Source organism: Hippoglossus stenolepis, chromosome 21 (genome assembly GCF_022539355.2).
Source record: "Hippoglossus stenolepis isolate QCI-W04-F060 chromosome 21, HSTE1.2, whole genome shotgun sequence".
Classification (NCBI taxonomy): Eukaryota; Metazoa; Chordata; class Actinopteri; order Pleuronectiformes; family Pleuronectidae; genus Hippoglossus; species Hippoglossus stenolepis.
In genome coordinates this window covers 12,957,570-12,977,252 of record NC_061503.1, presented here as the reverse complement: position 1 = coordinate 12,977,252, position 19,683 = coordinate 12,957,570, and the positions used below count along the sequence as shown (strand labels likewise).

Here is a 19,683-nt window from a genome sequence, read left to right as displayed (position 1 = left end):
CCTGCTCTCAAACTGAAAGAGCATGCTCTTGAATAGAGATTGAATAAAAAATCCATATGGCCTTCTGCACCCACAAACATCTAAGTACTGACTTCCAGCTTCTTATCTATAATACTTACATATATGTCTTAGACTGTTAATTTGTCTGTGACGGAGACAAAGAGAATATCTCAGGGGCAAAATCTGCTCCTATACATCAGGGTCGTCCATCACCAAAAACCAAAAAGCCAGATATTCTGTTAGGGCTGGGAGACTGATTGGCATGTCTTTTAATAATTTCAGGTCTTTTAATATATGATGAACAGAGGCCAGACGGCAGCTAAATCCAAGTTGGATTGAGTGACGCTGTTTAAAGGCAAACTGTTCGTGAATTTACAGCATCAACATGTAACGACAACCTCCTCATAAATGACTCAAATTGTATAATTACACCTGCAGATCTAGGCTCAACCTGTAAAATTAAATGATTTGCTCACAAAACAGACAGATTGATCCTTTACGGCACAGCTGCGTCCCCGTTCAGCTCAGACCTGCGCTCACTGGCTGTGGCTGCGTGTGAACCACACTCGTGGCGACAGGCGAAAACACAACATGCATACTAATGGCGTCTTGGATGGTTCTCCTAAATCCTGGCACCCTCCTCAAGCATGATCTTAATATAACCTTCGCAGCATGTGTTTCGTAAACAGTCCACACAGCCTCATCTGGGAAGTTGTGATTTAACCAGTTCCGATCACAGCGTCACTGGGCAGGTTGGTTTTCTGTGTCGTGTCCTTCAAGGTCACAGAAAGACCGACGCACATTTGCAGTTTAAAGGTCAAAACGAGGTCATCTCAGAAACAGCAACACTACTTTTTATACTAAATGTGTTGTGAAATATGCCTAAAAACATGTGACTAATCGTTTAATTTTCTTTTTATTAGGATGTGATTTCAAGAAAATCCCAGATTTAAAGATTGACTTGATTTCAGCCTTCATTTTCTTTCATGAAAAACAGGAAGCTCTTGGAGTTTAAAGCGGCAGGAACCAAAGTGCGTATGTATGATGAACTATAATTATATTGTTAAATTTGAGTTAATGACTGTCACTCAGAATTATCGTTGTTGGCTAATGAAAAAGTTGAAGAACTATTTACTGTCTCCTTCATTAGATGCATCAGCGTGTGCAGCTTCATTCACAGAACTGTATTGAGATACACTACATGAACGCATTTAATTCAAAAAGTCTCCGCTCAGGAGAAAGTGTGACATTACTCATCCTCCGACAAAACAACAATGAGTGTTCATAACGGGCAGCAGTCACTGAAGACAGCAGCAGAAGGGTGATAAATATTATACAGGCCGCACACATGTGTGCTCATTGTGTGTCACTCCGATCACACCCAAGCTGCTTTGACAATCTGGTGGTGATTCACGACTGAGGCCAAGCTGAAGGACACCGAGCTGAGTCGGTGTCAGGCTGCTCGCTGCCGGATCACTGACCCTGTCAGGGTCCTTCCTCCAGTTTATGAAGGACATCAGACTGATCAGCAGCAGCAGAGGAGCAGCTGAACGACCACGTTGAACCAGAGTCATAGTGGTTTGTAAGTGTAGTTCAAAAGTGCTGGGAAAGGACAACACATAAAACCTCAGGTGAAGACGTGAGGGTTAATGTTTAACTTTCGTTTCAAGCATCATGAACCAAAAACTGCTTAATGTCTTTTTTAAGTGCATCCTCTGAAAATATTCTCACCTGGATCTGAGCCGTGCTGCACTTACGTGAGCTTCAGGGTCCGTTTCACCTCTGACGACACAGATGAGGAGTGAGGTCAGAGGTGGGAACAGACCCCGGCAGTAAGACTGTAACCTCGGTATAAGGGTACTGTTTAAAACACAGAAGAAAAGAAGAAGAATACGAGCCATACTTAAATGTGACTCGTATTCTAAAAGCACTTAAAGTGGTTGATAAGACTGGAAAAGGTCTATATATATATATATATATATATATATATATATATATAAACACAGACCGTCTACAATTTAGAGATGGATTTTTTGCGGTGGAGGTCTTTTCCCCACTGGAATCGCCAGAGGCAGAAATGAAAGTGGACTTTAAAGTGCAAGTCACAATGAATCTGACTCATATTTGTATCATACCTGTGTGTTAGGATTCAAAGAAGCAAAGACTTCTGATGAAAAATACAGCAATGGCGCACTACAGGTGAATAATAAAAACCTTTATTATTCACCTGTTGACCCTGTTGCAAAGTGGCCAAACGAGACAATCACCAACTCCCTGTGGTTTCTTCATGTCAGACTGTTTTCAGTCTAAAGGCACGAGTTCATTAATATTCTCATATCATAACTCTGCATTTCAGATGAGCAACCCAGAGAGCCATATATATAATAAATCAGGATTTCATTATATATTGGTTACATTGAGATTCTGGTGTACAGTGTGAATAGAACAGTAAACTTTCCTCTTTCTGCTGGGAATCCCTGGAAACGCTGACAGACCCAGTGGGTGTCTGGAGCGGCTGAATCTAATGTTCACTGTTGTACTGCATCATTCAGAATGTTTCCAGGGGACGAGGCTTCTCTCCTGTGCCTGCGACTCTCACACTCGGCAGTAAAACCGGTGGGTTTAAGGGATTTCTCGCTCATCTTTTCCATAAAGCAGATTACTCCTTTGTCTTGCGGGCTTCCCGTGCAGCCACGTGCAGCTGCTTCCACATCATCAGGGATCACTGCCCGGCATTACAGCGTTTCCAGAGGGATAGACCCGCTATTCAATGGGAACGTCATAATTCCCAAACAGGGAGGAGACGGCAGAATTCACCGGAGTCACTACAGCAATGAAAATGTGCTGTATGTTGACATAGTATATAATCTGTTCAGTGCACACACACGTGTTTGTGTGTGTGATTGATATTGATATTATACATGCTATACTATACTACTGATATTGCATATACATATATTGAGATCACTTACATTTGCCTTGTCAAAAGAATTATCTGCAAACTGCCCACACTAAAACAAGGCAAAATATTCTCTGATATAGCTGAAAGGAATATTTGTCACCATACAGGAAGTTAATCCAGATCAGGCCCCTAAATAAATTAATTTAGATTAAGAAAATCCAGATAATTATCTAGATCTGCATAAAATTCCACCTGTTCATAGACATCAGCACTCGTCCACTCCTTCCTCAGCCTGTACCCAGACGTTCCGGTTTCTGTGGTGGAGTCTGACGTGTAAATTCCCACAGTGTACCAACTACGTCAAAGTTTGAAGGAATGGCTCAACCGCAGACCTTATCACTTCACTTCCAGCAAAGAAGAAAGTGCAAATTACATATTTGCCGTTCCATTAGGTGGAGTTACCGGGCGCTGACTCAAAATAATTAACATTGTCAAAATCCAAAACTCAAACAATAACAAACATCTAATTGAAAGAGTCAATCAGGCTGTCATTTTGTACCCAGGACACTTAAAGCCTTTGTCAGCTTCATATTTAATGGAGGCGGTTTCACATTAAAGTCCATTATAAAACAAGGGCTTCCGGCAAGATTGTTTACACACACACAATACAACTTGTGGAACAGCGGTGCCTACAAAGCCCAACACCTGTAAAACAGAAAGGACTGTTTGTTTGGTTAAGGTTTGGAAAGTAGCTCCTTCGTGGTTTACAGAACCTTTTACTTGATCAAATATTACAAGATTGAATGAGTTAAGTGTTTTAAAAGACATATAATCGTACATTAGTTGGGGTTGTGAGCACCATCACATTCACACATCGTCAGAGATAGCGTCTGTTGATGTCGATGAGGAGAGCAGGTCGAAAATAACCAGTGAACTTTCACAACAGCTGCTGCTCCACATTTAAAAAAAGAGACGGCCTGATGCACATTGACTTATGATTCAGCTTCTCTGAATCTGTCGTGCGGTTTTATGGAAATCTGCAAAGTAAAAATTGTGCATCTTCTTTCTTAAATGTAAAAACAACAACATAAGAATCTGCCATGTTCCTTCCCCTGCTGGTGCAGTGCACGACACATAGTGGCTGTTGTTGTCAGCGTGATGAATTATGACTCCAGAGAATTGAGGTTTGCCCAGGGTTACAGCAGGTTACAGTCTGCAGGGCGTAAGGCACGGCAGGTTACAGCCTGCCGTGCCTTTTTCACTCCGTAACCCGACATCAAAACACCGAGCTCTAATCCGGGCCGCTCGGCGAACTTCAGTGGAAACACAGCGTGGGGTTGACTGCAAGGAAGGTACAAAATCCAGTTTGAACAGGAGGTAAAAGAGGAGTGGGCGAGGAGGCTTTTGAGTCATAAAATAAGTGTGTCTCATTTAGACAGCGATGTTCATCAGCCAGGTGATGAGTAAAGAACACGCCCGCTGCACCGGTGGAGCATGAAGGATGATAAAGGAAAGCAATAAAGCAGAAAGGAGTGAGTCATAGATTGTGCGTTAAGGGCAGAATCTATGGTCAAAGTATCAATGGAGAGGAAATGGAGCAATTTAGCACCAAAGTCCGATCAAACCTTAAACTGTTTATACAAACTGAAATCTGTGGTGAGCAACTGTTTCTGTAAGGACGAAGAATTCCTGAGTCAGTCACTGTATAAATAAAGGCTCGCTCGGTCAATATCGAAATGCAAAAAGCATAAAAGGTGACTCAAAGGAACATTTGGCTTTTACAAATACGACCACAAACTATAAAGGAACTCCTGCTCAACTTGAAATACTGGTTGAATTAAGACTTTGTGTATTTGTTCTCACAGAGGATGATTATCTATGAGAAATACTATAAATGCATCGATCCTATCAGCTCAAAAGATCAGTCATTAAAAAAACTGATGTAAAGCAACGTGACTCTACCTGAGTCGCTGCATTCTTTCTCATGTTAGTCGAGGAGGAGCGTGCTTTTTGTACGGGTTCAGCCCAGTGGGGCAAAGTGTGATTTGTCAGTCAAATCACAGTTGTACGTCTGTACCAATAAAATTTGATTGAGGATATTTTTTACAAAACTTCCCTTTGACGATACTTTTGTTGTAAAAACATCCACCAGATATTTATGGCTGTGCAAATATAAAATAATATATGACGAGCCCTCTACGTACTGTCTAGTGTAGTCATTCATCACGTTGCTTTGGCTCTGCTGTGTAGAGAGGTCAGAGAAAATACATATTCATGCACAAGGCCACTGCCGCAGTGAACAGGAAATTAAAACGATGTGGAAAATAACAGGTTGCTGCACTGACGCTCTCCTTGTGTTGTCCTGACATAACGCGCTTCTCTCTTAATATTCACCGTTTCAACCGAGCAGTCGATTTTATTTAATTTTTTCTCTTAAAATATCACATACAAGTTCCTCCCCCAGGTGCTGCAACTTTTCAAAACATACATTATTTTAAGACTTTGTTTAATAGTTTGCATAAAGCAAAAGTTTTCAGTGGTGCAAAATTATTTGACAACTTAAAACCCAAAAAAGAGGCAGCAAATCCTTACTTTATATCCACCAATGTGTTAAAACTGGTCCAGTTGTTCAGATTTCTACACTTTTACCTCAAGTAACTCAGCTGAGCATTAAACTTTCATTGTTAATGATGAAATAAATAAAAAGGAACTTAGATAAGTCACCTAAGATCTGACTTCCTCCTGCAGGAATACAACAAAAACTAGTGGAATAACCTCTTAAATCTTCATGTTAAGGTTAGATTTCCATCTGCATTTGTTTGTTTCTCTGTTATTTAGCTGGATTACACAAAAACTACAGGACAGATTACCATGAAATCTGGTGAAAGGGTGCACCATGGGTGAGAGAAGAACAAATTAAATTTTGGTGCGGATACAGTTGAGGGGGCGGGTGCAGGCATTTTTTTTCCGTTGATTTTTCTTTTGAATTAAACTTTTAGGGGACTGATATGTGTGTGTGAAATTTGGTGTAGGTATCTGCTCTCTGAGTGGCTTTTCTAGTATTTGGTATACATTTAAAAATTAAAAAACATATGTTTTAATCTGGGCTTTAATGTTATCCACCGATTTTAATCCTTCTGTATTCATTCTTTGAAATTAAGGTTTACTTTTATCTCTACCGACAATTCATTTATCATTATTATTTAGTTTTTGCCCATTCCCCATCCTTTCTTATGTAATTTTAATTATCTGAAGTACATCTGCGGTATAAACAGAGTTATATAACTACCATATTAGTAGTGGTAGTAGTTTATGTGTTTTATAACTAAAGATCCAAACAGTGGCCACATGCTTTAAAGCAGTAAGTAAGTGGCTTGGCTTCAGTCCATTAGCCATATTGCAGAGATATTAAAAGAATAATGGAAATTAATGCACTTAGAAACTGGATCCTGCTTTAAACCACTTGGCTCAGTGCTCAGTTTGTGTTTCACGTTGTATAGGTTGCACTGTAACTACCCGGAGCCTGAAAACTGACACTGGTCCCTGTATATAGTGAGCGATCTGATCTGATGACTTTGTGTCTGAGTTGTGAAAACACCGCTGCTGCCGCCGCTGAATATTATGGGTCCAGCTCATTGGAACGTCTCTCTCTTTGTCATGCTGGTCGGACAGCTTGAAGCTCCACTGGGATCGACTTTGGTTTTTATAAACTCTTTCAAGATTGAGCCCAAAACAGCATGTTCTGCTGCGTTATGAATAAAAGACTTAAACTTATTCTACCACAGCTTGAGCCATTATTCAGACATTAAAATACCCATAATCAAAACAGGCAGCGTCCAACCCCAAATCCCACAGTGGCTTAACCATGATTTAAGCCTTCCTGGAAGCAGCCCAACCCACTCTCACAGTGAGGCGTAAAGAGCTTAGGATGGGAGGGGATGGAAGTGTCCACCCCAGGCCTGTCCCCGGGTCCGTCTCAGCTGAAATATGAGTTTGTAATTCACTTGCCTCTGTGCGAGTTTTGGAAATAAGAGAAAGCAGCTAATGAAAGGAAAGCGACAACGAATATATATTTTGGTCAAAAGAACAAAACATCTGATGTCTAATGATGTGTGAGAAAAAATCTCATTGAAAGAGTTCGATTGAAGTTAAAAGCAGTGAGTCACCTCGCTGGCAGCGCTTCACACAGGAGCTGCAGCCATCTCTGCCCTGCGCTAACAATGGAAATGGAAATTCCTGTCGTGTGTTAAAATGCAAATCACGCTTTCTATCTTGGAAGTTGGACACACTGCAACTGTGGCAGCCGCATGTATTTTTAAAGTTCGAGGGGATGCAGGATGCATGAGGTGCGAGCTCAGAGGCAGCGATCAGCACCCAGCAGGCCGCGGAATGGAATGGCCCCGAGACATTATTGCATATGACTGGATTCATATTCTGCAGGTGGGGACAGCTTGATTGCGATTCAGCGCACAGAGCGAGGGCTGAACTTACCGCCAGCTTTTCAAAGTTATAGCCCGTGTGACCATTATGCAGCCATGTCTATTAACCTCCAAACATTCATTTTCTCTAAGTGGCCGTGGGAAATTATTAAGAAACTGAACTTGCCAAGGAAAAGCCTCTTTGGTGCAAAAGTACCGGCTGCAGAAATAAAAGAGTTTCCTCTGTCACATCTGCCTTTTCCTGTGAGAGGGAAGGTTGTGATGAGTTTTGAAGCACGTGTGAGAACCACAGCGACGGCCGGGTCATTGTGCAGCTGATGATTTTTGATGAAATCTGGAAAGACAAACTTGTGGTTGTGAGTTTCTTATCACAAAATGGCTCGTGCATCAGACTTTGAGGATTGGGAAGAATGTGCAGCCCTCCTCTTTCCCCTGCTCTCTGACTATGTTGCCACTCCACCAAACTAATTATAAAACACCGGGCGCTTGTGCCAAGGAAGCTCCGAATTAGAAACGCCTCCTGCCCCCCCGCCCCCCCGGGGACACAGTAATTATCGCACCTAATACTATGGTCTCCCAAAACTAACTGTAAGACCACTGCAAGAGTTTGGCCCCAGAGCCGAGGATCAAGCAGCTCTCAGTCTGTGGACTCTGCAGACACAGAGACGGCCGCAGGTCAAGACAACCTCAAATAAACGTGTCGATGCGGCGAGCGGATTTGTCTGTGTGCTGCACTGAGGGGCAAATATTAATCATGTTATGTGTCTTTAAGACCCCACACATCATGCAGAGCAAACCAGCGAACGAGACAGCTTCATCCTTTGCATTACAATTAAGACTTCGTACGAATCCTGCTGCAAGACACAGCAAGTATATATGCTCTGTATATAAGGTTAATTATTTAAAAACTTTTGTCACAACTTTGAGTTATTGAAAAGTCATTAGATAACAAGTAGATTGGTGAACTTTGATTTAAACTATGAACGACGGTAGATCCAAACAGAAGGGGAACAGTGTGGATATAAAAGTTAGTGGATGGGAAACTAAACAAAATCAAGGTCCACGTCAAATACATTTCTCTCGGAGATGGTTTCTGTCATTTCAGGTAGTTCTTATCACACTGTTGTCTGTGTTCATTTTCCAGTTTATGTTTGGTTCTAAATATTTGATGCTAGAAAAAACAGGATGAAACATCATGATTGACATCTGAGACTAACTCTGGCTCCAAATTATGTCACTGGCCCAAGACGTTCATGTCCGGGATACTTTGGCTCCATTTCTGGATAATGGGAGGAGGTGGAGATGTGTTGTCCATCTTTATATATAATCTATGATCCGCATAGAAGAAGAAAAGACACAAATGTATGAATATCCAAAAATCTTGAGGAATTGGGATGATTTCTGAACGCGATGGGGAAGGTCAAAAGGTAAATGAAAAAATCAATGTTGACTTTATTGTCACATTTCTTGAATAGGTTACTGCGATGTCACAGGTGCTCTTGTGACATTTTCAGCTCGAAAAGATTATTCTTTTCATTAATATTGAAGAGCAAAACTGAAAGAAACTAGAAGGGCACTCAGTCAAGCACATACCACCACCAAGGCCCAGCAATCTGAATTCACTAGATTCCGATTTTTAGTTGGATCTGAACCACATTTCACACATTAATAAATATATATATTTGTGTTTTATTAATCAAGATCCATGAATTCTTGAAAAAGTCAAATCTCTGTCAAATCTGTCTTTTCTTTGTTCTCTCTTTCAATCCATTTCACGTCCAGTGCAGTAAGATAATTTCCCTTAAGTGTAAGTCACCTTGTTATTAGTAGTACTATGAGTACTTATCGTTAGTAGGTTAACTCTCACATTGTTTTCTGCTTGAGGGCCCTGACAAAACAGGCCTGGCAGCTGCCGTCGCCCGCAAATAGCGACAGACTTAGGCGGGCAGAGAGCCGAGTGACATGGCCACATTGTTCCCTGTCCTGCACTGGGTGCGGTGAAAGTCACACACAATTGTGCTGGCACCAGAATCCACAGGTGGCAAACACCCTGCCTCTGGCATTTCCGTACAATATCGGTTACATTTAACAACGCTGACATCCTGATCTGAAGCCAAGAGTCAACTGGAAATGTCAGGAAAAGGGCGCGCGCAGTAAAAGCTGTTTGAAACCTTTCAGGCCCGAGTTGAATACTGTGGAAAATGTGACAATTAAGCAGCTCTGAGCTGAATTCCCAGTCAGGTAAAGGATGAGAGCTGCATCCGAGAGAAGAGAGCCAGTCCCCACAAAAGTGTTCACTCGCTCCCTCTCTCCTCTCCTCTGCTTTTTTCACTCTCATCAGACAAAAAGCTTTTCCGTGTAGTGGTACAATTGCCGCCGCTCGCCCAGCCTCTCTCAGAGGAGGAGGGGGAGGAAGAGGAGGAGGAGGAGGAGGTGAGTTAGTCTGCCTGATGAAATTGCCCTTTCTGGCCCACCTATAATTTTGTCCTGAGCTCTGTTTTCCCCCCGCAGCTGCTCCCAGGTGACATCAAATCCAGACGACGACAGTAAAGAGAGAAGACAACTCCTTCACCCGGTCGTCCAATAGGACTTCCTGGACAGGTTGACCCCCGGTAATCCTAGATGACGGCATTTTTTCGTTCGACAGCTGCTGATGAACTCAAAGTGAATTCTCCTAACCGTGTAAATGTTCGGGTTAAATGTACCTGCCGTCACAGCTTCCTCCTCAACCACTGCTTCCCTCAGAGCTTTACAAAATACTGTCTCATGTGGTCGTTAATGGAGTCTCTATAAAACCATGATGACACACCTATTCACACAGGCCAGTGGCACAAGTTTGTACACAAAAGGTAGAGTGGGTGATAATGTCACAGCTTTGTCAATCGCTGCATACATTTGCTGTGTGTGTGTGTGTGTGTGTGTGTGTGTGCATGATGTTTCAGAAAATCAAAACAAAAAACAGAATAAACACACTTTACAAAATCATCATGTTTATGTTTAGACGTCCTCTTCAGTATCAAATATAATCTAGTTGATTTTTGTTTGTACAGTCATGGTTGGCATGACAACATGACTTTCATGTACGTTAAAAACATATTATATATAAAAACTGTATCACCCAACCGGAAAAACAATAAACAATATACTCATCTCAAATCGCTAAGCAACTAAATCTATGAAAATTAGAAGGTACACTAAGATAGTGTGTATCTCTACTAAAGCTGACACCCTTTGTGTTTTAAGAAATTGAATTTTACCTTTATCATGCCCCACCCCTTCACCAAGTTTCATGGCAATTGGTTTTGTAGTTTCTAAGTAATTCTGCTGAGAGTCTGACCAACAAAATGTCAAAGATCCATGCCAACATTTAATTGGTTCTTTCTTGGTCCCCACCCCGACAAAGGGTGAATACTCCTTAGCAGAGGTAATTACATTTTTGAAAGTAGATTTTCCCATCACCTTGGTTCTAAATCACCTCTAGACATATGTGTTGAAAACCTTTGGACATTAAGGCAAAATAATCCTAGTTTTACATTTCACAAACGAAAAAAGTACACAAACATCTATAACGTCATCCACTTGCAAACGGTTGTATTTCTAAGTAGCCTAACTTATCCTGACAGTATCAGTACATGCTCCGCAACACATCCAATTACTATTAATCCTATTTATAGGGGCAATTACCAGCAAAAACAGCCTGTTCACCAACAATGTTAAACAACGGGAGCCGATTCATCCAAGTCTGATTGTAATTCCACTGAGTGTGTTCAACCTGAGACTGCAACTGGAGTTTGCAATGCAAACTGATTCGTGCCAGAGGGCAGCTCTGTGCTTCCATTAATAGAAAACCTTTCTGTGGCCAGAATAATAGCTCCCCCCACCAGCACCCACTCACCCTCACCTCCACACACACACACACACACACGGACTTCTAGAAACTGGCTAAATGTCACTCAGCAGGGTCCCATCATTTAGGAGCAATCACCCCCCCTGAATGCACCAACCTCAGATGCTCACTCTGTCACGTGTTCCCATATCGTACAGGTTCTCCTGGATGAGATTCTCAGGGGAAAGTGGAAATAGATGCATGACATTACAGGAGACCCGCTGGGGGTTTTTGGCACAGGTACGAGCTGCAGCCACCTGTTCAGCCCCTGAAGACAGTTGTGTTTGTTTTGAGTGACGCACACAAACCCGTGATGACATTTGTGATCATTGGTGGTCTCGTATGAGGCAAAAAGCGACTGGAGGGGAAATACAACAATTCATTAACTGACGGATGGGATCCTTCCCCCCCAATCTGGGGGATAACCGCTGACCTGTAATTGGACGACTAAACACCAAACATCGCCACTCCTGTTTTTTTTGTTGAGTGCATGAAGAGTTGAGTACTGGATCTGGAGCAGATAAACCTTTACAGACTCAAAGGTCATCAGGAAGTGTCCTCCCCGCTAATCAAATAGCCCCGAAGGCGAGGTTTGATCTTTTACAATCTGCCGAGAGGTGAGGCCAGTCGGGCAGAGGAAGATCGGGCCTCCGGGGCTTCCACAGGGCAGACTGCACCTGTTTATCACTCAACATCCACCATGAGAAGCAAACACTCGGCTCAGACTGCAGACAGGATCAGTGTGCAGCTCGTCGCATCGGATCCAAATGTGTCACGCAGCATCTAATGTGTGTCTAATAACCATCAAAGGAGACAATAACCAGGAAATATTAACACTTGTAACACTCTGAACTATGTTCTCGACATTTGATTTCTTGATCTCACAATTTTCCATGTTTTTGTATCTGTTCTGTCCGGTAACTCCTTTTCTTATTCATTCTCTCTTTTCTTTTTGCTCCCCTCTGTAAACCAATGTTTTGACCAGAAGAAAAACTATACAAGTAATTGACTCCGTGGAGAAATCAACAAATGTTTTTTGGACCAAGATCCATAAACCTACATCAAAATTGCTAAATTCTTCAGGCATTCTGCAGCCGAGCCTCTGTCTCCATTGTGTTTATGTTTTATTCTTTCCTCGACTGCATCCAGATCTCTACTTAATTATTTAAGCAGAAATAATTTGATTAAATCAATTACAGGACAAGTACTACACTTAGATTTACATGCACCAGTAAGTGTATCAGGGAGAAGAGCTGTAATTTCCACCACTTGGTAAAGAACAGTTGAAAACAGCCGATTCACCCCCAGTGGCCTTCATTAAAGAATGTTGCAAGTATGAGGAAGAACATCCAGAGTAGGAAACTGCTTCAGAATATTTCAAGAGAACTGGGCAATACAAAGAATATCAATAGTTGTCACAATATCATTTTAATCTATAGCAACGTCACAAAAGTCCAATGTATAGATATATAAGGTGAGAAAGTTTAACGCATATTAGATCATAAAGAAGAGTTTAAAACCTCAAACTTCACTCAGGAGGACAAATGAGTCTTGAAACTTAAAAGAAATGATAATGTGACATTTAATGTGATAAGACTGATATGAATATTTGTATATCTCTATATCATTTTTAGCCTCTATCAGTCAGCCCTGCAGGAGAAAATAGGCTGCTTGCAAAATCTGTTTTTTTAAATAAAATTTAAAAAATGACATGGGTGAAGATGGGGGAATAGCTCACTCCTCACTTAAACACAGACAGAGAGATGAATAAAACAAATACACCCCCCCCCCTCATTTAAGCCATCACAAGCCTCTCAGCTGGCCTGGAAATAGGCTTTAATGCGCCCCCTGAACAGGCCGACGTAGAAAAACGCACACATCTGCTGTGTCTAGGTAAGCTGCAGTTGCCACGGTTACAGACGAGCGCTCGCTCAACAGTTGTGTGTCAAGCCATCATTGAGACGGAGCACTTGAGCTGCGCGCGCACACACACACACACACTCACACACACACACACACACACACACACACACACACACACACACACACACACACACACACACACACACACACACACACACACACACACACACGCACACGCACACAAATGAGTTGAGCATTGATGGTTCAGAGTGAAAAACAAGGAAACACAGAATGGCAGTGGAGCCGATGTCAAGCTTCGTTTAGCGATATGCTGCTGCCACCGTTTGCCGTCACTTCAGCGTCTGTGCTCAGGATGATTTGATAGACGGTGCCTTGGGGACAACTTCAATTCAGTCTGAGTCATCGGGGGTTCATTTGACATTTGGAGGAAGATGGAGAACATGTACTGTTTTTAGCTGAGTTGAAAAAAAAGTGTTTTGCTCCTGGTATTAATCACCGGCTTGCAGAAGCTCACAGCTCCACACATCATCTCAAAACAACAAACAACAAATGCTTCACTTCACAAGGTTTCAAATGACTGCATTCAACCAAACATGGGAACGATACACATGTTCCAACCAAAACACCCTGACACGAGGCGTTTGTCAAAATTCCTTATAAATAAATCATCACGGCTACAGATAGATTTATTAAAGAAGCGCTCACAATGGTCAGGAGTTCTCTTCCTCCGCAAACATGAAGTAAGTGTCTCGCTAATATTCCACGTCAAACCATAATGCTTGAGTGTGGCCGCCCAACCCAGTATTCTTGATTAACAACCTCCACACGCTGAGCCAGCTGGAAATGCTGCACCACATTTAGGGGGCTGAGTGAAAGTGGGATCAAGCCCCGAGCACTGCGGCAAGCCTTGGCATGGCACCCCCCCACTCATGCCATTTCATTCCACCGCTCCTCGGTCTCGTCAAATGCTCTCGTTAAATAAAAATCTCCACCGTACATAAATCGTCTTTGACTCCATGACCTGTCACAGCAAAGGATCTCAAGCCCTCTTTTGATCCTGCCGTACAATATAGGGATGATAACACATGATCAGAGCGGTCATGTGATCTCCACGTGACAATGTCAACAGATACACAAAGCGCCATGGCAACCAGTTCAGAAGACCACATGCGATTGGTAAATTGTATAGGTCCCTCCCTCCCTTCTGGATCCGTGTGTCTCTCTGCTAGGGCATTATGGGACATCTGACCTTAATACACTATTTAAATCTCTCCTTTTCGTTGCCCTGAACGACTTTGTTTTGATGCGTCTGTCCCCCCCTACCCTTCAAAACTGTGTATTTATGCTTCAGACATACAGAAATAAATCCAAGGAGCATTCAAGCATGCCCCATTCGTGGGTTTTCAGATGCAAGTCCCTCCTGAACAAGGTTTCTGGCTTGTTCTATAAAAGTAGATGTTTTTCATGACGGCGCCCCCATGAGGGAGTTCAAGCCGAATGCCGAGCTGTCATGAAGATCATCAGGGATGATCATGATCAGCTGTCACGCTTCATCTCACTGATGTCTTCACCAGCAGCCTGCTCCACGTAGGTTAAAGTAGCTCCAGATGTCAATCAAAGATTAAACCAGGGATGATGAATGTGTGTGAGCTCACCAGGACTCTTCCCGTCAGTGTCTGAGCGGATATCATGACTCCGGCCCAGTCTTTGACGGAGGTCATCCAGCCCACCTCGCTGGCAGCCACGTCGTCCTTGTGTTTGATGCCATCGACCGTGATGATCCGATGGACCTCCTGAAAGATGCAGAAGGTAATAGTGAATAAATGCTCGACCTGTGAACAGCAAACGATACATTCAGGATTCACATCCACATTCAAGTACAACAAACACTTGGTATTTTTCAAATAAATAAAATTCAGTTTTCAGTAAAGTTAGCACTGGGAGAGACATATTTTGCAGTTGCATTATTAACAATCATAGTTTGTCACGACACGAGGGAGCCAACAAGTAGAGCTACATAGTAGTGTTCGTGATAATGTTATCTTTTGCTTACAGCAAGAGAACATTTGACTGTGGCGGTATTGTTTTGAAAGTCTAATCTTGTGTTGTAGCCTATGTGTAAATTCATAATTGACATTTTACATAAAATTTGTAAATAACTGTAATATGTATCTGCTTGTTGCCAACACAGCAAGCAGTAAACGCTAAGAATAACCTCATAGCCTGGGAAAGGCCTGGGAAAGGACAGGGGAACTGTCGAGTGATAGTGGGTGTGTCTCTACAAGCAGCCTCTTCTCACCCATCCTTAATAAGAGAAAAAGTATTGATTGGTAAACATGAGAGAGCACCACCTGCAGAAAGCTGAAGTTTTTATATACAAGTGTCACTTTGGTTCTGGGATTGACGGCTGTGCAAAAACACACAAAAATACATCCTCCACTTCAAGAGCTCAAAAGCTTCCTTCTTAATATAGTGACCAGGCTCAAGGCTTTCAAAATAAACCCACGCACATGCATACAGTAAACATACAGAGTGAGAGAGGCAGAGACACCAGGACTGTATCCATGGCAGCCGCTGAGCTCCTGGTGTTTCTGCTCCACTGAGTGAGTGGGCTGCCTGTCTGTCTGCCTGTCTGTCTATCTGCCTGTCTGTCTGTCACTGTCTGTCTGTCTGAAATCCTGACAGGATGCAGGTTAGCCATGTTCCCTGATGTATAAGGCCTCGGCCTCCAGGCTAACACGACCAGGACCCTTTACCCTGTGACATCCTACTCCCCCTCCACCTTAATGGTGTCAAACATCACTCTCTCTGAAGCCACTCTCCCTCCACTCTACTCCTCTTGCAGAATTAGATGATGCAGTGTGTGTGCATAGTTCCGGGGGAGAAATAACTCCTCACTGTTTACACTGGTTCCTTTTGTTCTGCTGCTTATGCCCATGGATCTGACACATGCCACATTCTCCAGGTGCAGGATTGTCTGTGTGGTGTGTCCATGTGATCGGACTGCCAGCTTCAAAGAACTCCTGGTATGCAACTATGCAACATGTGCTGTGCCTCCACTCCACCATAAATCTTTACGAAGCTGGAGGAGGGAGCAGCACTTCTGAAATACTGAATGAATGAATGAATACAGTCTGTAACACGTGCACAACGAGGGGCTACACAGTGGGGATGAGACAAGAGCATCGGTTTGTCAGCAGTTTGTATGATAAAGGAGAAGCCAAGTAATATTCTTATATAAAACATATACAAATATTAGTCTGTTTCGACACTGAACACCTTCCTCGCCTCTCAGGATCGTACCACTATGAAAACAACCCATAAATACAGTATCGCTTCATTGTATAAAACATATTCTTAACCAGCATCTTTTCAGTTGCACATGTTACTCAAAAGTCTATGTGCTATTGATTATTTTCAGATTCGGTGTACAAGTAGGTATTTAAGGCATCAAGCCAGTTAATATGGGATTGACTCAAAATAAACAGTGTCCATGTTCAGTGGAGGCGAACATGCAGGACAGTGCAGAGGCCTCGCATGTGTGTGGAGGCAAAACCTGATAACTTAAATAGCTTTTTGACAGCAGCTGATGGATATGACAGAGAGAAAGAAGTTACTGTAAATCAGGCTTTGATTTTTCCAGGAAATTCTTGTAGACCTTATTAGAAGTAATTGGTTTTTCAGATTTATTCTTTTAAGTATCAAGAAAAGGGTCAAATTCAAACAGAACCGTGCTGGAATGCAAGGCCACGTTTCAAAGAAGAAACGTGGCAAGCGGAGAACATTTAATTAACTGACAAGCTATATTTATAGTCTATATTCGCTGAAGTGTTGAAGATAACACCAACATTGTCTGTGGACAATACAGCAATATATTCATTAAAATCTTGGAGGATTTTTGTTGAGCTCTAGAACCCTGTTTTTCAATTAAAATAAACCATTTAGCATTTAACAACTAACAACTAACAGTTAAATATGGTGATATTTAAGGTTCAACAGTTTCTAAGGAATTGGTACAATAACTTATTTTATCACCTTGTTATTTAACGAGAAATGGCTCTTGCCAACCCATACGCCCTGGATTTCAACCATCATCATTATTAATAATAATAATAATAATAATAATAATAATAATAATAATAATAATAATAATAAATAGCTGGCTGCACAAAGAAATCCAATCATGTTCAGGGCCATTAGTCAGGGACAAGCAGACCACCAGCAGACCATGTTACACTTCCACCAGCGTCTCCAGAGCCCTGCAGCACTAATCTGATAACACTATAATAACGTGTCTAGTTCACTTTGTAGCGAACGCAGCCAAGGACATACAGGAGTGGAAATTTCTTTGAAAGAGCGATGTGCAAATAAGAGATTAAGTGTTTTCAGACAGCGGGGGTTTCCATTATTAAGCTGTGAACTGCCCTCAGTGTAGTTCTAATTCATGAAGTGCGTTGCGATTAAATAGGTGGAGTCTCCTTTACAGCATTTATCGTACATCGTGAACCAAACCACGAGGGCTCTCCGAGGTTACATCATCATTTCTTTTGGGAAAAATCATATCAGACTGGCCCTGAAACTGAGCCTGAAGGCAAACCTCACATTTGAATCCCTTTATGGGGATCAGGGTGAGTGGATCAGACTGTGGGTTGGAGAGTGAAATGGAAAAGAAGGTGCCGTGTGCCTCGTCAGTCAGCAGCCTGTTGAATAAAGTGTTAATCTGTTAAGGAACATGAAGCTAAAGGCTTCAGGTTTCATGGGGATCAACGTAGTGTAAGAGACGATAATGCTGCGACTTTCACACGTGTGTCGTCGGGGGCTTCAGAAGGAATTACTATCCCTATATATTGTATGTACTGTATATATAAGAACTTTGTATGATGAGGTTCTGAAGAATTAAGCATCGTCATGTGAGAGAACTGTTTGGGATTCTTTGTTTTCTCTCTAAAAACACTTTGAAATAAATGCCACAGTTCATGTCTTCCATCCCAATGAAACACTTGGCCTGATGTGCACAACCAGGGGAGGGGACACAGGCTGTAGTGAGTGAAGCGACGGCCGTTAAGCAGACTTAATTGGCGTCACGCTGGCATCCCTCACCACATTAATGACCAAACCTAAAATGATGATATTTTTAACGCCCGTAAAGGCAGAGTTTAAAGATTAATCATTTGTGACTCATGACATGCCTCTGTCCAATTATTTCCTAAAAGGCTCAGACATTTTATTTCATCTTAAGGTCACATGCAGGAAGACACCTTCAATTGAAAAAAAAAAAAGAAAAGGGAAAGCTGCTTTTTCGACATTTAAATCTCTAATATCTTCCCACATGAAAAAGATCGAGTCCTTTGTAGCCTAATCACGAAGTTCTAATGTTGACACACCCTCTTGATGGCACCACTTTTTCATTTTCTTATGTTGACTGAGAGGACGCTGCAGTTGTTACCTTCAAACAGAACGTGAGCTCGTGGTTGCTGCCTGCACTATTTCTGAAAATGTCATAAACCTAATGTACTTGTGAACTTTGAGTGTTGCTGGTTAGCAATGTTAACTTCACAGGAAGAAAATAAGTGGTAGAAATACAAGCAAACAATAGTAAACAATGGATTTGAGAGACTGGTAAGTAACCAGCTCTGTAGCAAAAGGAAAAACGTACATATAGCAGCTTTAACGAAATGAAAATAGATGAGATACATGTTTAATGGCAGCAGACACCAGATACGTACGTGTGGTCATTAAAGCCACTAAGGCAGCACATCTCCTCTCTGTCACTTTGATCGATTGCCTCCAAATTTAGGTTTCACTCTCTCTCTCCTGAATCTAGTTCCCCTGACAGTGCGGGTCATTGATCAACGCTCTAAGCTCATTCTCATGATCCACCACGATCATTTCTCAAAGGCCGAGTACATTAAACCAGAATAGAACACGTGGCCCGTGACACAATTTCTTCAAAAGTGAATAAATAATTGAAAAATACATTAATATGAATCACGTTAATAATGAATCGAGACATTCTCCGAGGAGGACAGAAACTTCCTGAAATATCCGAGTCACATAACTGATCTATTGCCCCTCGGCTGTGTGAAGAGAGACTTTCACATACTGCACTCGGCCTCACTTCCTTTCAATTAATGAATCACTGAATGAATGGACACATTATTTGGTTGATATCTGCATAAATGTATAAAAAACAAAGGTTGTAAAGAGGCTAAATTCATCTCAATGTGAGGACATGACTCAGACATGAATATTATGTGGGATCAGAAGAGAAAATTGGACATTAGTAGCATGAGTTATTAATGTACATTATCAAAAACTACTTAAAATAGCTGAAAAGTTTATGTATGAGTAAAAACTTTGTGAAAAACGCAGATTAAAGACTATTTACATAAATCAGGAGATTGTTTAGCTTCATAATTTAATTGAATCTTTTGTCTTCCTGACCGAGGAGAACCAACAGGCTCTGGCACAGCAGAGATGTTTAACATTTGTGTTAATCGGAGACCTGTTGGATCCCAGCTGGTGCAACGACAGCCAAGCAGCAACAGGCTGTTTACATTGTGCAACGTGAG

General features: G+C 41.9%; 1 protein-coding gene across 1 annotated transcript in view; it reads right to left on the bottom strand.

Moving 5' to 3' along the window:
- The window catches only part of LOC118100200 (calcium-activated potassium channel subunit alpha-1-like), a 71,403-nt gene that overhangs the window by 46,471 nt on the left and 5,249 nt on the right, over positions 1-19,683 (bottom strand). The window contains 1 exon segment of the mRNA XM_035145024.2: positions 14,767-14,904. Coding sequence (XP_035000915.1) covers positions 14,767-14,904 — 138 coding nt within the window.